Consider the following 24224-nt stretch of genomic DNA (forward strand, 5'->3'; position numbering starts at 1 on the left):
GGGTCAAGTAAGTTATCGTTGGGTTAGGCCTTCTTGTCCTCTGGAGTATCCTGGGGGTCGCCGGGGACTCCCTCCCAATGTTTGAGTAGTTCCTCTAGATCTCCTAGACTAGATCTCACCGTTGCATGTGTATTAGAGTTTGAATGGGAAGCACCATTTATATGGCATATCTTTCTGATGGAAAGCTTCTGTCAGTGGTTTCAAGTTCTGTCTGTTTGCAGTGTGGATGGAGCCAGAGTGGTGTATGCCATCTCAGTGGGTTATCCCGTGCTGCCCAAAGGATGGCTCCTTGGTTTGGAAGTAATGGAAGTGCACGATAATATCTGTGCATTGTTCTTTGGTTGTACGTAGAGTCATCTGTGACATCTGTCCATCAATAACTCTGCTGCAGGGATGTGAGGAAACAGTTGTTCAAAGTATTTGCATAACAAAGTGTCTAGCAGTATTTTTCCAGGATATTTTTGATTTGTTAGTTCTTCCGCCTGGAGCAGTTCTCAAAGTCCTCCTGTGTGCCCTGTAGTTCTCGAAGTTGGAACTGTAGGTTTTGTGTTTGTGCTTCTGCATTGGCCAGTTTCTCTTATGCTTCTGGACTGGGTGGCAGCAAGATTAATGGGGGTGATGATCGGGGCTCCTCTGAGGAGATTGATGAGATTGGCAGGGCTGTATCCCCCTGAGCCAGTCCCTACATGAAGGGGTGCCCATGTGAAGCCTTTACTGTAGCTTTCTGTGAGACGTGGGGCCCCAGCTGCTGCTGCCCTTTGGAAAGTGATTTTTTGTGTTTTTTGTGTTGTGTGGCGCTGTCTGGCTCACTGTGTTGGAAACCCTTGTGTCCTCCATGCTGTGCAGCACTGACGCTGCCCTTTTCTCCTTCTCTGCTTTCCTGTGTCAGCTATCTGCCGTTGGTGAGTCACTCCAGATACTTTGCTTTAATGGAGGTTCTGTCCTCTGCATCTTTTCTTTTTGTGTCTGATTATTAGCTAATTTGGTAGCTTTTTAGGCAGGGGACCCAGGTTCAAGTTGTTCTATTTTTATATATATTTTAGGACATACAAATTTATGAAAAATCCAAAGTAGGTAAAATAAGATGGATATTTGCATTGATATATATCATCTAGTCTAGTGAAATACAAAAAAAAAATCAGTCACTCATTCAGCACTCCAGCCCAACTTTTACAGTTTACATTGACCTGGGCAGGTAAAGGTGACAATCATAGCCATTTTAAGAAAGAACTAAGAAACAAAATGTTGATCCACTGCAAAACCATATACACACCTGACAGGGAAGTTTTGCCAACACCACTGTTACCTAATATTACATTTCTAGAGTTGCACAAATCTAACAAAACAGTAATAAACATATGCATAACTGCCAGAAGCAACATCCCTTTGACATTTTCTTATATATCGCAGATTTCGTCAGAATCATTCTGCATTTACCTGCTTCAGCTGCCTCCACATCTTGGTAGTAAAACATAATGTGCCGAAGTCCTCCAACTGCAAAAAAACGATCTATGCGCTCAATCTGTACCAAAGAAGAAATTAGCATGCCTTGTAACCAACTGAAGAATGATAACAGGTTTTACAAGTTATAGCTTGTTTTTACTGTTATTTTTGTTATTATTTTTAACACTTTATAAAATGATTTTAAGTGAACGATGACAATTGTATTAAAGCCATGATGCTTGGCCAGAGGAGATGAAGGCTATACTACAAGAACTATCTACATGAGACCCTCTAGAGGCTTAAGGCACACAATACATTTTGATCTCCACGCTGACTTTGGAGTGCTACTAGGCAGTTCTCCTCAACTGCTCTATTTCCAATGGCAGTCAACTAAACTATGCGCAATAAGATTAAACAGTGAATGCTTGAAACCTGCCTTTTTTTGGATAAGGGGTCTTTCCATAGCTTGCACCAACATACCTTAAGTCTGTTAAAATTAATTTAAGGGAGAAGGAAAGGTAAAAACTAAGTAAGCTTTATCAGAAAGGTTTATGTAAATACAGTCATAAGCACTCACAGAAAGTCATCTATCAAAAGAAACACAGGATTTCTTGTCTCCTTGCTTCCTCCCTCTGGCCAGAGTCTGCGCAGCTCTCTCCTCTCTTCCCTCTCCTGCTCCCCCCTCCCATAAGAATGCTAAGAACTCCCTCCCCCCTCCCTTAGGAATGTGTGATCTGAGCTATAAGGACTAGACTGCAAACAGGAAGCTATTTAAAATGGCAGATGCTGACCGAGAAAGCTTCTAGGGCTCTTTACTCAGGTATGGCAATGCTTTCTGTAGAACAATATTTATATTATTCTAGGTGGCACTAATGTGGCAAACCTATTGGCAGTAAAATGCCAAAATGAATTTCCTTCTCCTTTAAACATTAAATTAACTCAATAAGATTGATTTGCCACAAATATGCATTTATGCAGCTTGGTTCGGATCAAGTACAAGGTACTGTTTTAATATTACAGAGATAAAGGAAGTCATTTTTAAAAATTAGAATCATATGCTTATAATGGACTCTGTTGTTTCAGTATCAAAAATGGACTAAAGCATTTCCAAAAAAATTGTTTTGGTTTATGTGACATGTTTCAATATATAATAACAGAAACAGACTGTTACAGACCTGATTACCCTCTAGAATTGCATCTTCTACCTCTGACTTTTCCAAATTCAAGCAGGCAGCAACAATACCAAGGACATAATCATGTCTGCCATCTAACTGTGCCCGTTTTGCTTCCTTCTCCTCCTTTAATTTTTGCTAAAAAAAAAAGAACATTTGTAACAGTTATTTGTAACACCAGCAATACAGTTGCTTTAAAATGGTTTATTTGTTAAGGCGTAGAAGTTATTTATGCAGTGTAAGGATAGGACCCCAGGGGCCCACCGGGAAAACCTTGGACCATAGGCCCACTCCCAAACTATTTTTCCTCATTTCCTCATCCTGGATTTGGCACATCCCTAAAAAATATACAAAAGCTATATTTTTAAATAAGAATGATGACAAAATCAAATTTGTGCGCAAAAGTATATTTTAATGTCACAAACTACACTCTGTAAATTTAAAATGTTACATTTACTAATAGAATGAATTACATATATCAATAACAGAAAAGATCATTATTTGAGAATGGAAGATTACATATGACATAATCCATTACGGGTAATGTACAAGATCTAGCACAGTAGTGGTCGCACATCAAAAAGCCACACACTGCACATTTGTATAGTTGAACTTGATACTGCTTCCTGCCTCCTGCTCCAAATGAAGCACAGTTGTATTTATTGATGCAGGAGAACCATGGAGCTACCACCACCTCCATACCATGCAGTAGTTCCAGGGTTTCTTACAGCGGCCTGTGTCAATCGCCACTGTGCAGTTGCACCAAATTCACATGCCAAATATGAGACTGGCTGAAATTTACCATTGTAATTGCATCCAATTCATGAGGTGAAGCAGTTGTGCTTCTTCTACAATTGCGTACGGCGCATCTCCCTGTAGTGACCACCATGATAACTTCAGGTTATATGGCTATTCCCATTGTCTTCCAACCTAAACCATCATTACAATAGACCTAATATAAAGTCTGGTCCTTCTGTTAGGAGAAAACCGCACCAGCCTGGTGTAGCTGCAGCGAGTGTTTCCTGTTTATTCTGTGTTCTGAATCCCAGGGCTGGCGCATGCACAGCAGAGTGAAAAAGGCAACTTTTTAGCTAAAGTACGGTTTTTCACTCTACTGTGCATGCACAAGCACACAAAGACAGAAGAATGAAGAGGAGACACTCGCTCACAGGTACCCCAGGCTGGTGCTGTTTTCTCCTAACAGGAGCACCAGCACGGGATAAAAGGTAAGTGATTAAAGTCACTGAGGGGTGTCTAACACCCAGTGCCTTTCCTTTTTTTAAGATTTGACATACTCTCAAGTCAATAACACACATGAGGGCTCATTACAAGTGGAAGTGCAATGTGCATAGATAGATTGCATGATATTTAATCATAATGTAGCATTTTGCCCATAATTCCAGAATAATTGCAGGTGTGAGGCAGTTATGCTTTAAAACATGCATGCTTGCGTGTATACTTCAACTTGAAAAGGCCACAATTGCAATAAAAATCTTCAGTGGTGAGATGCCATCATTTCTTAATCGCAAAGTTGCTTCTGTACCCAAATCCTTAGGTGCAAGTTTGCTCTATAAACTGCTCTGTTGTGGGAACCCTACCACCACCTTCAAGGTAGCTCCCGGGTTCCCCTGCATCAACAAATACAGGATGCAGGATGGAACGAGCAGCACCTAGTGCAGCTATGCAGCAGTGCAAGGAACAGCTTTAAATGAAAATACCAAGGAAGGATGGCTCAACTGCATAACTGCTGTAACATGCTACTGAATATTTTGTCACTATATAGTGTAATGACCATTTTGCATATGTGTATCAAGATATTAGAAACTGGTGTAGCTGAATATTGCATTTTAAATAGGGGCTTTTTGTAAAAACATAAAATTACATAATCAACAGCACATAAACACACTAAGATATCTCTATTTAACTGCACACAACAACCGCACTCTATATCAACATATTTATGTGGTTCTGAAAGGAGAGAAAGGGGGTTTTATTCACAAAAGGTTCTATTCTCCACAATACATTTTACTTATCTTAACTAAAACCATGTAAGCTCCTTAGATTTACATTTAATATAGTATAGGAATGTTAAGAGTAACATAATTCATTCACAAAGAACGCCTCTTTATACCTCTACCAACTGCATCCTATTATAGGGTTGTGAAAATAAGCTGACTGTGGCACACAGAAACAAGCGTGGTGCTGCAAGCATGTTGGTACACTTGCATTTTTTTTGTTACTACTCATGTGTGTAATAAACAGAGTTGAAAGGTTATGGTTCACTATATTATCACATTTTTGTCCAGGACAGTCCTGTATCTACACTATGTTTTTTATAGCAATTCCTATGGTAAAACAATTTAGTGAAAGCTTCCAGCAAATCATATGAACAGTATGACCTAATATCATATTACCACTAGGTGAAGTTCACCTTAAAATTAAATTTCAGTATTGCTTAAACTGAATTATTCTAAAGTAATCTTTATTCATTTTTAAATTTTTTAATGGATATCTGGTTGCTAGAATGTAGTGGGCCTAAGCAAAGCAATAAGCAATAACAGTAATACTGTTACATCATAGTAAATCTTTTTTTATTTCCCGAACAACTAGTAAGCAGCTTAGTATGTAGTGTCTTAAAATGTAGTGTCACCCACTGTGACCTACAGCACTTATATTTGCCTATTTGTATCTGTAAGTTACCCTCCCATATAGATTGTAAGCTCTACGGGGCAGGGACCTCCATCCTCTTGTGTCTTTGACTCTTAACTTATTGCAACTGTATCTTGCATTTATGTGTATTTATTGTTATACTTTGTATTTATCTATTATCTTATTAACCCCCTGTTTGTATTAATGTATTCGTAGCGCTTTATAAATAAAAATATACATACATATATACATACATAACTCTGTAAAAAAAAAAAAGCAGGAAACAAGATACAATCATTGAAAAACATACAATATATTACACAAAGTGAAAATCAATTTAAATATTATTTGGACAGCTTAGTATTTTCTATAGCGTAATAAAAGTTTTAAAGGTGAACCTCTTAATTAATCTACCCCTAGTCAGTGCAGTATAAAACATGAGTAACATCTTGCAGCTTCAGATAAACGCTTTTTCAAAATTTATAGAGATGATACAGATTTTACCCAAATGTGTGTCATAAACACTTCTATCAATTTACTCTTAGGACCCTGTCAATTCTGCTTTACAACAAAATGATGTTGTTGTTCTTCTTCATACAATCATTTATTAATGCATCAATTTAAGGGCTGAAATCTTACATTCCTTAAAGGATAAGGAAGAATTGTACAAGCACAACATCACCTCAAGATTAAACATACTTATGTCTCCTGAACCACTAAATAATTTTCTTTCTGTGCGACTCCTGATTGCTGTAATCAAATTTTAGAGCTGCTACTTCTATTGCGGTCACCATTTTACATCTCCCACCATCACTTCCACTTGCTTTCTGCTTCTATTGTGCATGCACCAAACTTTTTTTTTCACCATGACCTTGGCACGCAATCAGCTTTCTACACTGCTCTGCAAAATTTAAACACGGTCATGTGTAGAGCAATGTAGAGATTGCTCAGCAACAATTATTGTGGGCACACTTTTCAAATACAAAAAAAGAAGTAAAAAAAAAAGGAAGAAGAGAAGAAGAGGAAGCTGTGCTGTATAGTAACAGGTATTCGGTTTTAGGACAGACTTTTAGCTGAGGCAATATGTTACCTACAATATTATGGCTGTAATTTTTATAAATTGTTGTTTGGAGACTTTCCTTCTCCTTTAACAAATGTATACATACCCCTTCAGGATCCTACATTATTCTAGCTGTTATTCACTGTCTCTGATCCCCTCTGTGCATGTATGCATCTTAGAAACAGTGTCTTCACAGCATAACTAAACAAAATTGCATACCCCCACACTTGTACAATAGTGTGATTCACTAGAAGATCACACTGCAATATCCACTGCAGGCCCAAAAAAATGCAGGCCTGGGCACCCACTGCCCCACAATTGCTAAGGCAACATAAGGATAATTTTGTTTTATTTTGCAATTTTTTTACCCTTGTTGCTTCTGAGTGACTACATTAATTATCCACAAGTAATTCTAGATCCCTGTCCTACATATTTTTTAATCCAGTATGCATAGCCAGGCCCAGACTGGCAATTTGTGAAGGGGCTGCTGTAAGATCCAACAGTCAATTACTAATTAGTTGGGGGCTATTTCAGACTTTGTGAACTTAAAATGCAAGAGCCTGTTTTAAATCCAAGTCAAGGCCAGGGCATAAACTTATATTTATTAACAGGGAAATCTGAGAAAAACATATTATAACTTTGTATCATAACTTACAGGGAGTAATGTATTAAAGGAGAAGGAAAGCCTAAGTCACTTGGGGGTGCCAAAATGTTAGGCACCCCCAAGCGACTTTAATTGCTTACCTTTTACCCCGGGCTGGTGCCCTTGTTAAGAAAGAACAGCACCAGCCCGGGGTAGCAGCAATCGCTTCCTTCTTCCATGTTGGCGTGCTGCACTTGCGCAGTAGAGTGAAAAGCCAAACTTTAACAACAAAGTCGGCTTTTCACTCTAATGTGCATGCGCCGGCCCAGGGAATTCGCCTCAGAAGAAGGAAACGCTCACTAAAGGTACCCCGGGCTGGTGCAATCACAGGAAAGTGATTTAAGTCATTTGGGGGTGCCTAACATTTTGGCACCCCCAAGTGACTTAGCCTTTCCTTCTCCTATAAATGTTTAAAAAAATTAAAAAGTGCAGTAATTATAGTTATCTTTTGTGAGTCTGACCAGGGAGACTACCCAAGGCCCTGCAAAGCAAAAGTTGTAACTAAGAAGTTAAATAAGACACCACAGAAATCAGACAAATGATCCAACCATATCTATATAGTCACCTTGTGGCAATTTTTCTGTGAGAAATAACTACCTAAACAAACTATTAATTGGCTGTATGTAGTGCTGTTATCCCTTCTAAGCATATATTACTTTTAAAAGCTTAAATCTACAGAAAAACATGTTTTTGCTGATTTTATTTTTAATTACACTGGCTTTACTAGCTGAAAAACAAAACCAATGCAACTTCTGCATTTAGGCTGGATCCTGGTTACCATAAGTCAGTTACACAACCTGGCTTAGGACAAGTCTGAACTTGAAACATAACTATCATTTCCTCCTCAATGTGTTTGGCTATAAATCTTAAATGATTCCTATCTTGGCACGATATTGACTTAAAACAAACTGTTTCACAACAGATATTAGTTCATAGCTACCACACAACAAATACATATAGCTCTCCGGTCTATTAACGCAGCAACATTTTTTTCAAAATCTCAATATATATGTATAAACAGTATTACAAATAAACTCAGCTTAGAACATGGCAGTGAACACAGTTTGTAATGCAAACTGTGCAGGTACCACACTTCATGCTGTTTTTTTGTTTCCACTCTGTTCACAACGCCAAGTCAACATTAGTTGAAATTTTCAAAATCCTGCTACAAGGATATGTCTAGCATAGCATGTCTTTCCCTCATTAATGAACAAATTAAATAAGTGCAAACCTAATACAGAACCCTGCAGGATCCCACAAAGAACCCTAGCAAATGTACCAATGACAACCACCTTCTGCACACAATCCTTTAGCCAGTTTTCTATCCAACAACCTTACTAACAAGTAGGTTACATTTACTGCAACCGCACTGCACTGCAATCTTCTTGATTATTTTCTTACTTCATCATAAAAAGCATTCAAATTTGTCTGACATGACCTATCATGCTGATTACTGCTCATAAAGAAATTCTCCAGAACATTATCTTGAATGTGTTCTTTTAAAAACTTGCCCACCACCGATGTAAAATTTGCCAAACTGAAACTATAACCTCTTTTCAAATATTGGAATATCAGCTTTCCTCCAGTCAATAAATACCAACTAGATCAAAGTAAGCCTAAGAAAAAATAGGCTTGGCTACAACCAAACTAAGCTCTCTAAGTACACAGTGGTATCTTTTATCAAACCCTGGTGCCTTGTTCTCATTAATTTTTTGTTAAGGATAGCCATATTTCTATCCTGTATATACAGGTATTGGATCCCTTATCCGGAAACCCGTTATCCAGAAAGTTCCGAATTACGGAAAGGCCATCTCCCATATATACACACTGTATAACCTTGCTCGTTTCTTAAAAAGTGACAGTTAAAGATATGTGCATATTTGTGTTTAAAGTTGTAAAATAATAAAAAAAAACTAGATATACCTTTGAGAGGACAGGAACAAAAACCTGATGCCCTCCCTAATTAAATGAGCCCTCATATGTGGGCCACAAATGAGGGCTGATTTCTGTAGCTTAGGCACAAAGCTATTAGGATAGTTTGGTCTTAGTAACTTTTCAATTGGTCTTTATTTTTTTATTATTTTATCTTAAAACTCTTGCTCTTTGAGGCTACAATTTCAATTTCCACTTTCTCATTCAAACCACTGCCTGGTTTGGACCCTAGCAAACATATTGCTGCTAAAATTCTGAACTGGGGAGTTGCCGAGTAAAAAGCTACAAATAATAATAAAAAAAAAAAAACAAATGCATATTGTTTCACAATATCACTCTCTAAAACATACTAAAATTTAATTTAAAGGTGAACAGACCCTTTAACATGCAAATATATATTTTGTATGTGACAAGTTAGGTACAGAAAGAAGTCAACAAAATGTATAGATTATTGTGAGATTATCAAATATATTCCACTGCAAGAAATATGAAAGTGGAGGTTACTTAAGCTCTCCTACCTCTGTTTTCAGAAAATATCACTGAGTTATAAATTTACAAAATGCCTGTGTCAAGGAGGTTGCAGTAGAAATTTGCAAAAGAGAAAATTGCTTATTTAGTAGCATTTATTATCCATATTAAGTTGAAATTACTAGTTTGAGCTTTTGACTTTAGTCAGACATGTAAGCAACTTCAGTACCTATGAACAAGTTCCACTTATATTAGTTTTGCTTACTGGAGTTCTGAGTTGACCAATATTAATGAATCACTAAGATCAAATCACTAAAGTTTACCAGATGGTAAAAAGTGTTAATAACAGCAATCAGTAAAACAAAAAACCATATAGCTGGCCAGTTTCTGTGAACCAGTTAAAAAACAAAGGACATCAAATAAAAAGAAATATTATAAATTATAACTAATGAAATATGGCTAAGCTATAAGTAAAATATGGCATCATATTATTTACATGTAGCTTGTGTATAAAGACATTTTAACCTTTTGTAATCTTATACAAGACAAGATATGATCTAAAAGAAATGTAAATTTGCTAACATTTACCAAAGCATACTGTTGCCTTACTTATGCATGCATTTACATATACAACACTATTCATTTAAAAAAATACATAATCTCTTACCTTCAAAACTCTAGTAACACTTTGTTTCCAAAGTTGCCTTCTACCGGCACGGAACATGTTTTAACAACTGTTGCGCCCAGAAAAATTCTATAACAAGCAAAGTAGACAGCCTTTGCTCATCATAAAATGAGTTTTTATTATATAGGAAAATTGTACAGAATGATTCCAAAGTATCCAGAATATTCTTTTTTCAGTTGATAAACTTAGTTTCACAGTATCAATGTGAATGCTAAAGTAATCCTTGGCACTGGACAATACCGAGCTCTGATGCTGTTGCCTCGCTATGCCAATATTTGAATAGTGTGTGGCCAGCTGAGTGTTGTTAAGGTGCACTGTTTGTATGATGTTTACAAAAAAAACATTCACCTTAAAGCTAGTTAACAAAGAAAAATTATAGCTGTATGTTATCTCTGTTTAAAAGCAACCCAACCCACTCAGACAAACAGAGGCTCTGAGCAGAAAAAACAGGATGGCATTTCTTTGCTGTAGTTTCAGTTTTTAAAATTACGTCACTTTTTTTAAACCTTAAATGTACTTGATAATACACTTTGATGTAATGCCATCCCACCGGCTAGAATGTAAAGTGGGATGGCATACGTGTCACTGCAATGTCCAAAGTCGCCCCAAGTTTCCTCTCAAGACAACGTTGAGCGACTTCAGGACCTTGCAGCGACGCGTATGCCATCCCACTGGCAATTTACATTTTAGCCAGTGGGATGGCATTGCGGGGAGATTAGTCGCCCATGACAACGAAGATTTGTCGCGGGGACGACTAATCTCCCTGTATGCCATTGCCCTTAAAGTGGTATAATATCCTACTATAATATCCTACTAAAAAACATTTAATATTGGGGATTTTGCTTCTCGAGTCTAGTCACAGGACACTTGCAAAAGGTAAAAAAATCAGAATCATTCTTCAAGGGATTAAATTTCTATTTCTTCTTCGTCCCTTCCATGTCAGTACGCATGGGCAGTATTGCCCCCACAGCTAGGAGGTAGGACCTATATACCAAAGCCAATCAAAATTAGCCCTTACCTATAAGACCATGTGACTTCCTCCTCACCACTGTTATTTTTTGTCCTACTGAACAGGAGGTAGGATCTCCCTCCTCACCATTTTGTGATTTCACAGTTTGGTTTTTCTTTTGTTTTTGTCATTTTATTTATTTTATTTTTTACCTCTGTGTATACATAGAGGGATGATTCCCAGGTAATGGAGAAGATTTTACCTGATGCCCCAATAAGTAAAGTAATCAAACTTTCACCTATTGGGAAGAAATGCAGGTGTGGGCATACCCATGGTCCTAGCCTAGTGCTAAAATAGCCCCCTGCTCTATTCCCATGTATGCACAGTATGCAAACAGCTGCTTAGTGGGAAAGTTTACAGGCGTGGGTATTTCCACATTCCTGCCTGTGATCAATTGAGTCTCCTTTTCCCTATGGTGTTTTGAGCCTTTGAAGACATTTTGGACTAAAGGGCCATGGGTATGGATATGGGCTAGTGATAACTAAGCCTGAATCTGGTGAGTATGAATCTTCAGTCTCCACTGTGTGTTTGAAATGCTCAGTGCACTGAGAAGCCTGCATACTAATGAGCTAATTATGTCCCTCAGCTGAAGGCTGTCTGGGTTCTTGTGGGAGTTGCCAAGCTGCTGACTACTCACTGCTATCTGGTAAGGTGTAAGTGCTCCTTTAGGGCACTTTGCTATTGATATCTTTAGTGTTTTTACTGTAAGCCTGAGTCCTCTGTGCAGACACAGCAGGTATGGGTGCAGGTATGTGTGCAGGTATGGGTGCTCATTTACATCAGGTGCTTCCAAGACTGTTCTAGGAGTTGCACTGCTGTAGCAGTATGGTATCTCCTTTTCTTATTGGGAGTCTGCACCTTATAACCAGCCTTTCTCCAGGGTTCTGACTGGAGTTTGCATTTTGCCTACAAGCCAATTTTATCCTGTAAGGTGTTTGTGTGCTTCTAGGCCTCCTTGCTATTGCTGTTTCATATTGTTAGCCTTTCTTGGTGAGTCGAGTCTGCCATGCAGACTCTGCAGGTATTGGGGCTCATTATTACACTGGGTACATCCAGACTGGCTAGGAGTTGCACTGCTGTAGCAGTATGGTATCTCCTTTTCTCGCAGGGAGTCTGCACCTTATAACCAACCTTTCTCCATGGTTCTGACTGGAGTTTGCATTTTGCCTACAAGCCAATTTTATCCTGTAAGGTGTTTGTATGCTTCTAGGCCTCCTTGCTATTGCTGTTTCATATTGTTAGCTTTTCTTTGTGAGTCTACCATGCGGACTCTGCAGGTATGGGAGCTCATTATTACACCAGGTGTGCCCAGACTGGCTGGGAGTTGCACTGCTGTAGCAGTATGGTATCTCCTTTTCTCACAGGGAGTCTGCACCTTTTAACCAGTCTTTCTCCAGGGTTCTGACTGGAGTTTGCCTTTTACCTACAAGCCAGTGTTATCTTGTTAGGTGCTTGTATGCTTCTTGGGCTCCTTGTTATTGCTATTTCATATATGTAGAATTCCTTGTGAGTCAACTCTACTGTGCAGACACAGCAGGTATAGCAGCTCTTATTTCATCAGGGGCTTCCTGGTTTAACTGGGGTTTCTGCTGTGGCAGTGTTGTACCTTTTCCTGCTTATTTTATTTCTGCAGGCCCTGGTTGGGTCTTTGGCTTAAAAGGCAGTTTTTTCCTACCAGGTATGAACAGAGTTGTAGTTCAACAACTCCTTTTTCTTTCTGGTGTGTTTACAGGTATATTTCTGTCTGCTAGCATGATAGGAGCCAACATTAGTAAATGTTTGATTGCTCTGTGACTGTCATTTTGCATGACTGCTGGCTTGTGCTATGACCTTTGCTTACGTGCCTGTTGGTCGTTGTCCAGGTTATGGCCTTTGGTCAGCGTGACCGCTGTTCTTGGTCCCTGTTAGCCAGTTTTTTGCTATGTCTCTGGCTTGCATGACTGATGTTCCTTGTTTTGGGCTTTGCCTTGTGTGCCTGTTGACCCTGGCCGTGATTATTGTTTTTGGTTTTGGCATCAGACTTTCTGCTATAGCCTTGACTTGCTTGGCTGCTGGTCCTTTTCATGGACTTTGCCTTGTGTGTCTGTTGGCCCTGATTATGGTCTTTGGCTTGCTTGGTTGTTGGTTCTGTCTATGGCCTTTGCCTAACTTGGCTGCAGTTTCTGCTTATGGCCTCGAGCTCATCTGTCTACTGCCTCTGACCCCTGGCATCAGACTTTCTGCTATAGCCTTGGCTTGCTTGGCTGCCGGTCCTTGTCATGGACTTTGCCTTGTGTGCCTGTTGGCCCAGATTACGGTCTTTGGCTTGCTTGGCTGTTGGGTCTGTTTATGGCTTTTGTTGCCCTTGGCTGTGGTTCCGGGTTATGGCCTTTGGCTTGCTTTGCTACTGCGTCTCACCCCTGGCAGCAGAATTTTTGCTATAGGCTTGCCTGTTGGTCCTTGTTTTGGACTCTGGCTTGCTTGCCTGCTGGTCCTTGTTGGCTTGAGTGGCCACTGGTCCTTGGTTTGGCAGTTTTCTTTGCTTGGTCGCTGGCCCTGGTTCTGGCCTTGACTCACTTGGCTGCTTCTTCCATTCTGGCTTTTAGCTCACTTGGCCGCTGGTTCTGTCTTCTGGTTTGCTTGGCCGTTTTTCCCAGTTCTGTCCTTTGGCTTGCTCGGCAGTGGGATCTGATTTTGGCCTTTGGCTTGCTTGCCCATTGGTTCCAGTTTTGACCTTTGGCTCGCTTGGACATTAGTTTAGTCTTTGACTTGCTTGTCCATTGGTTCAGACCTTTGGCTCTGGTTTCAGCCTTTTGGCTCTGTTTTGGGCCTTAGTTTGCTTGGCCATTGGCTCCAGTTTTGGCCATTGGCTCCAGTTTTGACCTTTTGGCTCACTTACCCATTGGTTTTGGCCTTTGGCTGGTGTGACCGTTGGCCCGGTTCTGGTCTTTGGCTTGCTTGGCCATTGGCTCTGATTCTGGCCTTTGGCTTGCTTGGCTCTGGTTCTGGCCTTTGGCTTGCTTGGCCGCTTGGCTCTGGTTCTGGCCTTTGGCTTGCTTGGCCACTTGGCTCTGGTTCTGGCCTTTGGCTTGCTCGGCCGCTTGGCTCTGGCCTTTGGCTTGCTTGGCTCTTGCCTTTGGCTTGCTTGGCCTTTGGCTCTGGTTCTGGCCTTTTGGCTCAGGTTTTGACCTTTGGCTTGATTGGCCTTTTGGCTCTGTTTTTGGCCTTCAGCTTGCTTGGCCATTGGCTCAGGTTTTGGCCATTGGCTCCAGTTTTGACTTTTTGGCTTGCTTGCCCATTGGTTTTGGCCTTTGGCTTGCTTGGCCGTTGGCTCTAGCTCTGGCCTTTGGCTTGCTTGGCGTTTGACCAGTTTTGGCCTTTGGTCCTGGTTTGTGGCTCATTTGACCCCGGTTTTAGCCTTGGTTTGCTTGCCAACTTGCCCTGTTTTCTGTCCTTTGGCTCCCAGTGAGTCTGGCCCTGGTTAGGAGCTTAGGCTCATAGGATGCTGGCAATTGTTTGAGGCTGCCAGTTTTGGTGTGCTCCTTGGCGCAGGTGGCTGCTGGCCTTGGCTTAGTCCTTGGCGTATATGGTTGCCAGTCATGCTGTGGTCCTTGGTGCAGGCATGTGGTTGGCTGCCTTTGATATGGTCTTTGGTTCATGTCATGGTGTGCCTTGGCGCTTGTGGCTGTCAACCTTAGCTGCTTTCTTGGCATATGTGGGTGCTTGTTTTTCACCTTGTATTCCACTCCTTACTAGCAGTGGCTAGTTTGGGGAGCGGTTTCTTTGCAGTTACAGTATCTGAACAGTCCATCAGTGGTTGCAGAGTCATGTATTGCAAGCACAGCGCTAGTTTTTTTGCTATTGCTTGTGTGTTAGCTATCTTTCACTCTGGGCTCTTGCATGCAGGGATGGCAGCTGGCGTGTTCTCCAGTGCTTTGCTTGACATGTCCACCACTGCTTTCTGGCAGGGTGTTGGTTTGTCCGCTGGTTGTTTAGCATGCATAGTATATGGCGCTTCTGACTTTCATGCAGGGTGGCTAGATGGTACATTGAGTATGGGCTGGCTGTGCACCAGTCGTTCCATGCATGTTTTCCAGTTGATTCCAGTCATGTTTTACTGGTTAGCTGATCTTCCATCTGCAGGTCGTGTACAGTTCCTAAACCTGGCCCTAACATTGCTGGTTAGGTAGCCTCTCAAGGTTGGTAGCTACAGTGAGTGGTAGGAAGTTGGGTTTCAACCTGTCATGCTCTGTTACAGGCTGGAGTCCCTAGCTTGTTTGTGCCATAGGGGGGCTTGATGGCTAGTGTGCCCTTTCACTGTTCCTTGCTTCAGATCTGTGCTTGGATTATCTTTGGCTGATCTCTGGGGGTTGTTGAGTTTGACGGCTGTCAACACCAATTTAAGCTGATACCGGTGTGCTTTGGAGCTAGAGGCTTGTGTGTCACAATTATTTTTTTAGGGCCCCAGGTTAGTGCTAAGGATTGGGGGCATAGAGACAGCTCTAGTGGATAATGCATCAGAGTTGTGGTTAACTGGTCGGTTGCTGCGGGGCTGGTAACACCAGTGAACTGCCCAGTGTCAGTTATGATTGTGACCATTTTCTTCTTGTTGGCAGAGGATCCTCCCGAGCCGGGCTTGGATGTTTATGGCAACCGTAGTGTGGAAATCCCTCTGGTCCCTGAGAGGATTCTTGTAGCCGGGAATGGTCCGTTTTTCTTGTGATGCTTGATTTGTTTTTAGCATCTGTTGATATTATTATTCCCACCCCTTATATTTTAGGGGCATGGCTTGGTAGATCCCATGCGTACTGACATGGAAGGGACGAAGAAGAAAATGAGAATTTAACTTACCTCTTATCGTAAATTCCATTTCTTCTAGTCCCGACATGTCAGTACGGGGTTTCCCATCCCAATTATTTGCTTCTTGTATTGCTTGGCAAATGTATAACAGTGGTGAGGAGGAAGTCACATGGTCTTATAGGTAAGGGCTAATTTTGATTGGCTTTGGTATATAGGTCCTACCTCCTAGCTGTCAGTACTGCCCATGCGTACTGACATGTCGGGACTAGAAGAAATGGAATTTACGATAAGAGGTAAGTGAAATTCTCATTTTCACACCACCACATTTTCTTAGGAATGCTGATATACCCCTGGCTAGCAATGCTAAAATACATGTAATTTATGGTAATCTGTTTTTTTGTTCTCCCTCAGATTAAAAGATGTAATATACCTGGAGATTTAACTCACTTCTTCAACTAACTGAAACCATATCACACTACTTTACTGAAAATAAAACAGAGGGTATGGATCTATGAAACATTAGGTTGGGGCCATAAATGTATAATCTATGGCAAACTCATTAAACTAGAGGCCAAGGAAAAAAAAGCACAAAAAACATTATTTAAATTCACTGAGCCAGTATACACATACCCTAGAATCAGCTCAAATTGGCAATAGAAATCAAAAGAAAATTTTCTTTGGACATGTAAACAAATGCAGGAAAATGTTGGCTTAGGCTTTGAAAAAACATTGCATCTGAAACCACATTATTGATATAAAAAATTAATCCAGTCACACTATAGATAGAACCAGAAAAATTGCTGAGGTCTTTCACAAATTTTACACAAATTTTTTTCCAATTAGCTTCTGAGACCCATAAATTACTAAGAGACTCCCTTTCAGTGACTAGGGCGCAAATATATGGAAACAATCTGGTTTACATCAAATTACACAGGAATTAAAACAAATCGCCCCAATGTTCTTGCTTGCTGTTAAAAACTCCAAGGCTAATGACACGCGTTGCATATTCTCAGCCTGTGGAAAAACGCAGGCCTAGAATCTGCCACTATGCTTGAATCAGCAGTCTTTTATGTCTCCAAATGGAGCAATTGTAGATTTCAGCTCAAAATGCATTTCAGAGCCAAAATTAACTGTTTACCTGCACCCAGGCCTACACAGTGGCTCCAGGTGCAGCCACAGAAGAGCACTGATTCAAGTGTAGTGGCAAATTTTTGGGCTGTGTTTATCAGGCGTAATAGGGGTAAAGCCCCTAGTCCCAACTTCCCCCAGTCTCCTTTTTTAAGAAGTTGTCCCCACTCGACTGAAGCAGCTATTGCAATTACATTTAACAATATGCCAGGTAAAATTCTGTAATTTAATAACACGCAGGGACCCAGGTAGGGTTGCATTAACATTGGCATCAAGCATAATTTTTACCGGTCAGGCCTGTTATGATAGGTTGCCAAATCAAGGTGAGACAGTCTCAGGATCAAACTTTATTAGATGATTCTAACAGAAGCCATTACTGCTGAACACACGCTCTGCAGCTACCAACAAGTCTCTGTTAGCTAACTTGTACCCAGGTCTAAAAGGAGTGAGACCTCTAGTGGCTAAATCTAACACATATTGCTACATCCTTTCTCTTTTAAAGAAGACAAACATTTATAACTGCAAAAATTGTTCATAACAACAGTGCTTAACATATAACATTATGTTGTGGACAGTTATATATAATCCTTGAGGTGGGCTGGCTTTCTGCACATTCTCCCAGCTCTTGACACATACGGTATTTCTTTAGACAAATGTGGCACTTCGGAGACATGCAAATCATTGTTTGTTGTGGGCTGTCCATTTTCTTGCTCCCCACATATTTCAGTTGCTTCCTGCCTTGTCTGGCCTTGAAGATCTGCTGTTGGAGTTTTTGATGAAGGCCAATTTTGATCATCATCAAATGGTCTGTGTGGCTTCCAGTCATCAGATTATGATCTCTGCCACTTGTTATGCTTAAAGTCTGTGAGATTTATCTGCCCTTTTCCCCAATCAAATAATGAAAGAGCTTTATTTTGCGGTTCTCATCACTGGGTGCTACTGTGAGTTCCACATACAGGCCAAACTCCTCTTTCCAGTGTTTCCAAGCTTGTGACAGGTTGGGAGACGTTACATTTAGTCTCTCAGGGGGTTTTAGTCCACTCTCCATATTATGTGAATATTAGCAGTGATTGTTGCTCACAGTTATAGTTGTACCTCCAGTCACAGCTGGTGCTGCTTTATTTTTTTACTTTCACTTCAAGTGATTCCAGTCAGCTTTTCACTCCAAGGTTCTGTTCCCTGCTGCCACCATGTTATGATAGGTTGCCAAATCAAGGTGAGACAGTCTCAGGATCAAACTTTATTAGATGATTCTAACAGAAGCCATTACTGCTGAACACACTCTCTGCAGCTACCAACAAGTCTCTGTTAGCTAACTTGTACCCAGGTCTAAAAGGAGTGAGACCTCTAGTGGCTAAATCTAACACATATTGCTACAAGGCCGGTAAAATACTAGCCAGGAGGCAACCCTTAACAATATATTGTTTTTTTCCAGGAGAACCTGAGCTTTCTAAATATGCTTTAGCTTTTGTGTATTTCCACTTCTGGAACAAGATTTACAGCTCTAAATACCAAAAAAAGAAAAAATGCTATTTTTTATGATATAGGGATTTATACCCTATATACCCCAGAAAAATATTTTATTTTATGGACAACAATTAAACTTATTCAGAAAGCCTCATGTCTCTCAAATGTGCTGTATAGTTTTATCGAGATTTCGAACTTCTATAGATCAAAAGCTCCCAGCAAAAAATTATCAATTTTCAACAATTATCAACAACAACAGAATACAGCATTCTTTACATTCCAAAGCCCAAAATACTAGAACCATATATCTTTGAAAAGTACAAATTCTGCCAAATCCGAAATGAATAACCATGTGTTTCTACTCCGAAGTATCAAACAGCAATGTTTTTCTGAACTTATCAGTTTTTATAAAAATTTATGAAAATTCTAAAAAAAACACCTCAAAGCTTCCAAGTTCAAGCATCTTATCTCCCACATAGCATTAGGTACCAAGAAAAAACATCTGTCAGGAACTGCAGGGAATCAAACCCTGGACTTTGGTGCACTTGCTTACTGAGACACAGGAGGCTTTACCCATTTTCCTTCAGTCGCAACCTTTATTGTTCATCACATGTGTGGCTGCTTTAATAATCACCTGCCTATATAAACCCTCTCCGGGCAACACCCAGTTGCTTGATCATCATCCTAGCAGAGCCTGATCCTGCCATCTTGATTCTGATTTCTGCATTTCCTGACTCCTGATTCCTGCGTTCCCTGCCTGATTTCCGTCTCTGTTCTTTTGTGGATCTCCCTGGTTTTGACCTTCGGCCTGTTTCCTTGACCTTGCTTGCCTGCTGCCTGCCACTGACCTCAGCCTGCCTTACGGACCTTGCCAGTACTCTGCCAGCCCCGATTACTTGCCTGTTACCGGACTCTGTCTATTTTGCCTATTCATCACAGGCCTGTATATTTATTCTTTTGATCTGTTCAGTTTTATTAAACATCCTTGCTTTACCTCACTCGGCTGTCCAGCCCTTAAAGGGAGTTCTGGGGGTTACTCGCACATAGGCTCCTACCTCCTGGCCTCTCATCAGAGGCCAGTCCTGACAGTATGATCGAGCCATACAGCAAAGAGCCTGCAAGTAACCCCCCAGTATCACATGAACAAGATGAACTACAACTCTCTGCCCAGTGGCTCTCTTCTGTTAAGAGATATGAAGGGGAAGAAGGGACTTTTTCTGATTTCCTACTCACATGTAAAAAGTTTGTTACGATTTATTTTGTCAAACAAGCCCCTGATTATATGAAAAGTCGGCTCATCATTTTGTTTCTTTTGGGGGGCAAAGCTCAAGAGAGCAGAAATTTGTATTAATGAAGAGGCTCACTTTTTGGAGGATCCCTGTACCTTTCTGTGGGGGGCCCCTTAGCACCTCCCAGCCTGCTGTTCCATCAGGTATTCAGAATGTAGAAGAGCAATTCTGTTGGGAGGATAAAAATGACTATGTAGATATTTTTGATGATGAGTAGGAAGACATGGATTCTGAGGGTGAAATACCCACAGCATATACTACCAAGTTCAAGGGCCGGTCAAGCTCCCAGTTGTCCACCGTATCTCTGCCTGTAGTTCAGTCACCTGATCCAGTTCCTGCTTGCTTACCTATTTTTCTGGTACCTGCTCTCAGGCGGCTTGGTCCTTTGCCAGCTTTTACACAACTTGGGCCCCTACCAGTCCTCCGGCAGTCCTGCTCTGAACCTTCATCTGCTCCTGTGCCAGACTCCGCTCCTGTGCCAGCTCCCCGAAAGTTAGCGATGTCTGTCCCTGTGCCGGCTCCCCGAAAGCTGCCGCTGCCTGCTCTAGCACCGTCTATCAGCCTGCTGGTTCCTGTACCCGCAGTCCAGCCAGTACCCACAGTCCAGTCTACCCAGCCAGTGCCTGTTCCGGTGTCTGCTACTCAGCCAGTGCCTGCTTCCGTACCTGCAGCCAAATCTCCACCTCCTGTGCCTGCACCCCGACGGCTGCCTCCTCCTGTGCCTGCACCCCGACGGCTGCCTACTCCTGTGCCTGCATCCCGATGGCTGCCTCCTTCCAAGCCAGCAGCCATGTCTGTACCAGCTCCTTTCCCTGTGCCAGTTCTCCAGCCATCAGTTCCTGCCTCTGTGCCGATTCTCCAGTCATCAGTACCTGCCTCTGTGCCGGTTCTCCAGCCATCAGTTCCAACTCCCGTGCCAGTGGTCCTGCCAGCTCCCGGAGAAAGCGGACTACGGGCTTGTGATATCTGGGATTGCCTCTCTTTAATCCTGGTGTCAATGCGGATAACAGTAATTCATCAAATTCAGTAGGCAAATCCCTTGCGGCCAATTCATACTTAATGTTCTCATTCAGACCTTGCCAGGGCATCATTGTTCCAGGTGTACGGAAATCGGACCTCCTTCCTACTGTGTCTCATACCACATGGCATTTATTCCCTGTGTATTTATACTTATTTATTGTATTTATTATAATACTTGTCCTCCCTGTGTGTAATTTTGTATATTGTAAGATTGTACAGTGCTGCATACCCTTGTGGCGCTTTATAAATAAAGTTATACATACATACAAACATATTCTGCAGCAGACAGCGCCCTGGGTTATCTTCAAAAGGCAGGCAGAGGCATAGAGGAATTGTGAATTAGGGGATCATCTTGTTCCCAAAGTGGAGACATCCAGGCCAGAGCTTTACCATAAAGCAATGCGATAATGTATGCAACTTTGGACTTCTCAATGGGGAACGAGGGGAAAGCTCAAACTGAATGAGACACTGATTCAGGAGCCCACAGCATACCTCAGGATCTCCCACATAACAAACAAGATCAGGAATCTTGGACTCTGAATGTTGCACCACAGCAGAAAACTCAGAAGTCGGAGCAGAAGCACCTCAGAGGGCATCCAGAGGGGAGGCAAAAAGCTGAATGGACTGGGATAGATAAGCCCTCCTGGATCTCTAGACGCTTGAGAAGCGCTTCCAGGACATTCTCCAAGGAGCCCAAGCTAACTGTTACAGACTGTAATGTAGAGAACCCCATAAACTGCCAGGAATAACCACTTAGGTGTAGTAGGAGAGCCCTGCCAACCCCGGGATTCACTGAGGCGTTCCATTTGCAAACACAGGCGTAAAGCACAAACTGTATGCAGGGCTGATTTTAAGGTACCAGTGGGCCCAGGGCAAAGATCTGATTGGTGGGCCCCCACAACTGCCCAAAGATGTTTGTAAAAGGTCTACCGTCAGGTAGGTATCTATCTATCTATCTAGGCAGGAAATAAAGAAATAGGCTACAGTCAAGTAGATATATGATCCAGGTACGCTGGCCTGGGCCAACAGTGTTGCAAGTGGTTAAACTATAATTACAAATAACAGCATTTTATATTGAAAAAATCCCTAAGGAATATTTGTTCTAACAGAAATGTAAAGTAAATGGTTATGTTGAGCTCTTCCCGCTACTTAAAATGAGGGGTCTGTAATTTCTAGGGGATGCTTCAGTCAAAGTTATAGCAGATTTGATGGTGGGCCCCCATGCATGGTAGGGCCTGGGCAATTGTCCCTTTTTCCCATTTATTAAAATGGCCCTGACTATATGCATTTAAATGCTATTCAGAAAAGTACTTTGGTCTATAACTGAACAGAAAAGATTTCAGTTTTACTGAGATAATGTTTAACAATGACTCCCTGCTGTATTAAAGATGGGTTTCCAATTGAGTTTTTTGGTACTAGTTTGACCCCTGCTGTCTATATTAGGTACAGCATGGCAATCTGACTTGACTTCGCAGTTGTCACAATACAGTTGACAGATTATTGTTGAAGAGTGGGTTTTAGCGACGCAAGTTAGAAAGCACCAACGGACATGGTGTCTGCCTAAAGCGAAACGGACACCTCATAATAGAAACTGAATACTGAAATCACTGAATTTTTTACAGCAGCCTGAAAATACAGTCACAACTATTTAGTTAGCACCAGAAGTCAGGTTGCTGCCACATAGAATAGTGACTTCCAGTGCTTACTGAAGTCTCAGGGCTGTCCTTTCAGGCTTCTGTAGAAATTTGTGGAAACAAATTTTTGCTTTCATTGTTTAACCTGAAGGTGGATGAAAACGCCAATCACTGATTTATTACTGTAGGTTGCTGCAAACGTGCAAATTTGACCAATGCAAAAAGGAGCGTGAAAGGTATAAATACAATATAGTGTGCGTAGACTGAGCACAACCCATTGCCGGCTAATTTTTGGTGATCCTTTCTTCCAGCAAAATCTTTAGTTTACCCGACAACTTACTTGTGGTGATGTCACTTCCTCTTACTGCTCAGCTAAAACATGAAAAGAGTACCATATGGACTAAGAAAATATGTAGGAAAGCTGACACAAATATTAATGCATTATTGCCTACAAAATTATTGGGGTTTTCAATTATTTCTTCCTTTACCACTGAAATAGATTCAGCTTGAATAAATAATTAAAGGTTAATGTGTTAACTGCTAATCTTTAGCAAGTACATATTTAAACATCCTTAAATCTCTAAATATTCCTTAAGAATCATTTTTACTTTGCTATTAGTGCTACTTATTTCAAGTCTTCTTAGTTTAAGAGTTTAGTCAGTTGAGTTGAGACTGGGGCTCATTTATCAACACTGGGCAAATTTGCCCATGGGCAGTAACTCATAGATCAACCAGTGATTGGCTTTTTTTAAGCCAGCTGCAGGTAGAACAATACTGCACAGTGTTGATAAATTTTTTCCCCTCTGCTGCAAATTAGAGAGGCTTCAGAAGGGGTTTTTTGCCTTCCTCTGGATCAACTAGAAGTTAGGCAGGTTATATATAGTCATTATGGTTGAACATATGTCTTTTTTCTTTTTTTGTAACTTAAATTTTTATTAAGGAAATACAGAAAAAAAAGAAAGGAAAAATAAGATATACACAAACATATGTATAACCGCAGTAGGGAAGGATGGCATCGGTGGGTGGGCTGGTCTCATTGGAGTTTCCCCAGGGATAGGGGTAAAAAGTTGTGTGATTTGGGTTCCCTTGTCCTGGGGGCTATCTGTATGGTCATAGTCATTGTTATGTGGCCTTGTTTTGATGGCCATAGTAAAGCTTTGACTGTGCGGATGAGGCTGTGCTAGTTGGTATTTCGTTGAGTTGAGTGTGTCTCCAGGTTGAGTAGCTGTAAGGTTCGTCATTTTGGTCCTACTAATTCCCACATGGCCCATGTCTCCAAGAATTGAGCATTTTTATTTTGTATATAAGCAATTCTGGATTCGAAGTCTTTATTGCTATTTACTCTCTTTATTACTTCTGCTAATAAAGGTGGGGTTGCCGATTTCCATTTGCTTGTGAGAGTTAGCTTAGCGGCTGTTAAGACTTGATTCATCAAAGCTTGAGAAGTTTTGTGTATTCCTGGGAATGGTTTACCCAGTATAAATGTGAGAGAGTCTTTCTGTATGGTGCGGCCAGTTAATCGAGACAGCAGGTCTCTGATGCTGTCCCAGTAAGACTGTATTATGGGACATGACCAAAGAATATGTTCCAATGTTCCTATGGTTTGACAACCTCTCCAGCAGAGTGGGGAATGGTTAGGAAAGAAGGTATTGAGTCTCTCTGGGGTATTATACCAGTGCATCATTATTTTGTATATGTTTTCTTTTTGTCTTGTGCAGGTTACCATTTTTTTGGCGTTCATCCAGAAGGAGGTCCAGTTTTCTTTAGTGATGGGTGATGTCCTATTCTCGTTCCATTTGAACATGTATTTGTGGAGAGGTGTTTGCTTAGTAGCTGGTGTGAGTAG

The 24224-nt window shown here is 41.1% G+C and overlaps 1 protein-coding gene across 3 annotated transcripts in view; it reads right to left on the reverse strand.

The window, feature by feature from the left end:
- dnah5 (dynein axonemal heavy chain 5) overlaps positions 1-24224 on the reverse strand; it is a 251633-nt gene that overhangs the window by 187455 nt on the left and 39954 nt on the right. For all 3 annotated transcript variants that reach the window (XM_031903686.1, XM_012965451.3, XM_031903687.1), the window contains exons 3-4: positions 2619-2753; positions 1438-1522 (exon numbers count right to left, since the gene is read on the reverse strand). In XM_031903686.1, coding sequence (XP_031759546.1) covers positions 1438-1522; positions 2619-2753 — 220 coding nt within the window. The remainder of the gene's footprint in view (positions 1-1437; positions 1523-2618; positions 2754-24224) is intronic.

The sequence above is a fragment of the Xenopus tropicalis genome, chromosome 6 (genome assembly GCF_000004195.4).
Source record: "Xenopus tropicalis strain Nigerian chromosome 6, UCB_Xtro_10.0, whole genome shotgun sequence".
Lineage (NCBI taxonomy): Eukaryota > Metazoa > Chordata > Amphibia > Anura > Pipidae > Xenopus > Xenopus tropicalis.